Source organism: Mizuhopecten yessoensis, unplaced genomic scaffold, assembly GCF_002113885.1.
Source record: "Mizuhopecten yessoensis strain PY_sf001 unplaced genomic scaffold, ASM211388v2 scaffold2091, whole genome shotgun sequence".
Taxonomy (NCBI): domain Eukaryota; kingdom Metazoa; phylum Mollusca; class Bivalvia; order Pectinida; family Pectinidae; genus Mizuhopecten; species Mizuhopecten yessoensis.
The window spans coordinates 189,562-193,001 of record NW_018404373.1 but is presented as its reverse complement, the minus strand read 5'-3'; the positions used below and the strand labels follow the sequence as shown (position 1 = coordinate 193,001).

At 42.3% G+C, this 3,440-nt stretch overlaps 1 protein-coding gene across 1 annotated transcript; it reads right to left on the bottom strand.

Moving 5' to 3' along the window:
* Positions 1 to 252: 252 nt before the first annotated feature.
* On the bottom strand, positions 253 to 2,412 carry LOC110445145. The gene has a single exon (XM_021489571.1). The coding sequence runs from the start codon at positions 2,304 to 2,306 to the stop codon at positions 543 to 545; it is 1,764 nt and encodes a 587-aa protein (XP_021345246.1). The 5' UTR covers positions 2,307 to 2,412; the 3' UTR covers positions 253 to 542.
* Positions 2,413 to 3,440: the final 1,028 nt, after the last annotated feature.

Below are 3,440 nucleotides of genomic sequence, written 5' to 3'. Positions count from 1 at the left end.
ATAAACTTATGAACTCATCTTAAACGTTGATTTTTTTCAATGAACTAAGCTAAGCATTCAGCAAACGAGGCCTTTAAATAACTTGTGTGACGTAAAGGCAGTGACATGGCCCATATATTCCCTAGACCGACATGACATACGAGATACATCAGTTTGCACCTAATGTAATGGTTCGCGTATTCATGTCAAATCGTCAATGAGACGTGAGGGATAAGATCCATCGAGTTTGTAAAGGATTACAGAAAGACAAACTGAATGTTATTTTTTCTCTTATTTAATTAATCACAGTGGCAGCCATTAATAACTAATTGGTGATTATAAATAAGACATGTAATTAACAATTATTTCAATTAATCTCAGTTTTGTTTAAATGCATACATTCATATTACCGGTACATCATTTTGGTATACAATCCCGCACATTCTTTCACACGCGTAATCATGTCCCACACAGAATCAAACTTTGGTTATCTGCCCCTGACGGGGGCATCGGTTACCTGCCCATGGCGGGAACATCGATTATCTGCCCCTTTCGAGTAGATGCTATAAATAGAATGTTTGCATGGATTGGTGTTTTCCTGACGATCCGGTCCGAGAACTAGTGCTCCGATCGTCCATTAGTACTTTAGTCTGGCTCCCTGAGGAGTCCCGACTGTTTCGTCGGTTCATCTTTGGGTCACTCACTATTTTTTGCAACTCTCCTCGGCTAGAGCCACTGGACGAATCCTGTGTTTGTTGATTACACTTAATACGAATCATTGGGGAAGATTCTGTCCGTTGGTATCGCCGGGGCGGCAGGGGAGGGGGATTGTCCTTTTTGCCCGAGGGGAGTTGTCCCGCGCTTTGTGAAGACATTATCACTGCGCCAAAAGAATGTCTATGCTGGTCAACACGGCTGCGGACGGGCGAGTTTTCGTCCCCAACATATAAACCTGAAGTCGGACGATAGTACTTACTGTTTTTGTGTGCTGGCTGACCCCGCTCCAGCATAGCTAACCGAGCACGGAAGTCATCCAGGGGTTCGTACGCAGGTTCCTCGAAATAACTTTCCTCGTCAGAATCATATCCGTATTTCTGTTGGGGAGGGGATTTTCCCTCCCTGATATACTGATACAGATCGTCCATTTCATCCATGAGGAGTTCCTCCCGGCTTTTCGACCGTTTCATGAGCGAGTTGGCATTGTTTTTCCGGTTGATCGTGTTGTTTTGTTTTGTGAGAGAGTTGGCGAGATCTTGGGACTTCCTCCGTTTGACAGCGTCGGGAACAGCCACAATCAAATGTATCGTATTGTTGTAATTGGCGATCATTTTGTTACATTTGGTCATCATGTCCTTAAAAGACTGGCTTTCTTTGATTTCCTCCATATTTTGGACCGGGTTGAGCTTGAGAGGGACCTCGGTGGGCACCGGAGTGATCCGAATACTGTGTTTGTCCAAGGGACATAGGAATGCTGTTTCGTCGGTATATGTCCAGTCGAGTCTCATGTACCCTGTGAACTTTGACGGGTCCACTTTTGGCCATACACCCATCACAAGTTTCACTGTTAGTGGAAGACGGAACACTTTAACTATGTCTTTGAACATGAACACACCCGAAACATCTCCAGGATTGGCGATAGGCGTAAACGTCCCTTGTTGGTCAAAACTCAGGTACAGAACTACGCCCTTTGAGTCCGTACACCTAAGAAACTTGACCCTATCCCCCGGACCGTTGACTGTTCCCGCAAGGGTCAATTGTTCCCCAGCTGGGATCACTTTAGATTTATCAAAAGTTAATTTACCATCTTCATTTGACATATAACCTTTAAGGTTTTGTCTGACTAAACACTTACTTGGGAACTCCCTTGCGAGTCTATATACACTGTCTATGGGCCTGGCCGACCGTCCGTCCTCAGACAATAGTTCAAACCAGCCATTATAAGACAAAGGGATGCTAAGACGCTGGTCCAGAGCGACAATCTTACTCGTCCTTCCGTCACGAGCCTCGAAGCGGCTAACACTGTGTGCTAACACTTTCACGCCCGTCTTTATAGAATGAACAACAACGTCCTGGTGAAATTTCCTCAGAGGGATTTTAGATACTCCTAAATTATGGAATTGTCCCTTTGTTATTTTCGCTACCATCGGTATCTCACACTGCATAAGTACGTCCTTCAGAGAGACATGGGTGGAGTCCCATACAGGGGCCGGGAACCCCGCCATGTCCGTCGCTGTCGCCATCTCCAGTGTACTTTGTGAGATCGATCGGTCCACCTCGTACGTGTTTCCGTGCCTATACTTGGAAGACTTGAGTTTACCTGTATGCATGACGCTGTCAGTCAGTGTTTACGTGCCGGTGTACTGCCTTGATATTAGCATACCTGTCGGACGGGTTTGTGGCAGACGACGTGAGGCACTAGAAATAAGAACGGGAGTTTGACTTACGGGCTTTTATAGGTAGGCGACACTGCGTTCCCTCAACCGTGGCGTGTTCATTTACCTACGTGAGTCATTAGCCATTGTACGCCTCTGTAAATACCCTAAACAAACGTGTGGGGTGTATATGAACAAATTGGAGCACACATGAGTTTAACAATTTAAACAACGCATTTTTCTCTCTCTGTTACTTTAGTGTAAAGATTTAAGTTATCAACATGATTTAGGCCGAAGATTGTTTACCTGATTGCTGTTTGCTAATTATTTATTAGTATTGAATATCACAGTAGTATATGTACAGTATTAGATTTAAGTTAAAACAAATTGTCTGTTTTGTTTGTTACCTTTTGTCCTGTAAGTTTGACGATAATCGTATAAAAATGACAGCATATGTACATTGTACAAAAATGCAAGGTATAATACTAAAATCAACAGGTTAATCAACAATGTAATTTCGGTACGTGTTCCTTGACATACCAATACAGATTTGATTAGGGTACTGATCGATCACACAAACAATTGGACCCGTGTTACGTTATACCTGTTACCTGGGGCAACGGTATCATCGATAAGTGTGTTATTTACCTGGTTATTATTGGGAAAACCAGGTTGTATGCATACATTATCAACGGAAACGTCATTTGCAGACCTTCATCTGAATTTTTCATGCTAATTCAGCACAGGTGAAAAAGATAATATTGTGGTTTTGTACCTGCTACCTGTAGTCGTGCTTACTATAAAAACTATCTTTATTAATTAATTTGTCACATTGACGATTGTTGTATTCAAATCTACACACACAAATCGCTTATTGGAAGTGTTCATTCTTCAGTGCACATTATGTTTGACGTCTCAACTGATGCGTACTGTCCGAAGTCATAGGATTACATTAACAATTCATATTACATGGTGAAATAAGCTTTCTACATTTTGTATTAAACTTCTATTGAGTACGTATTCACTGTATTTCTGTACAGATTGTTTCAAGATTTTCAAAATATATAGATGATTTTCGCTTCATTCTGA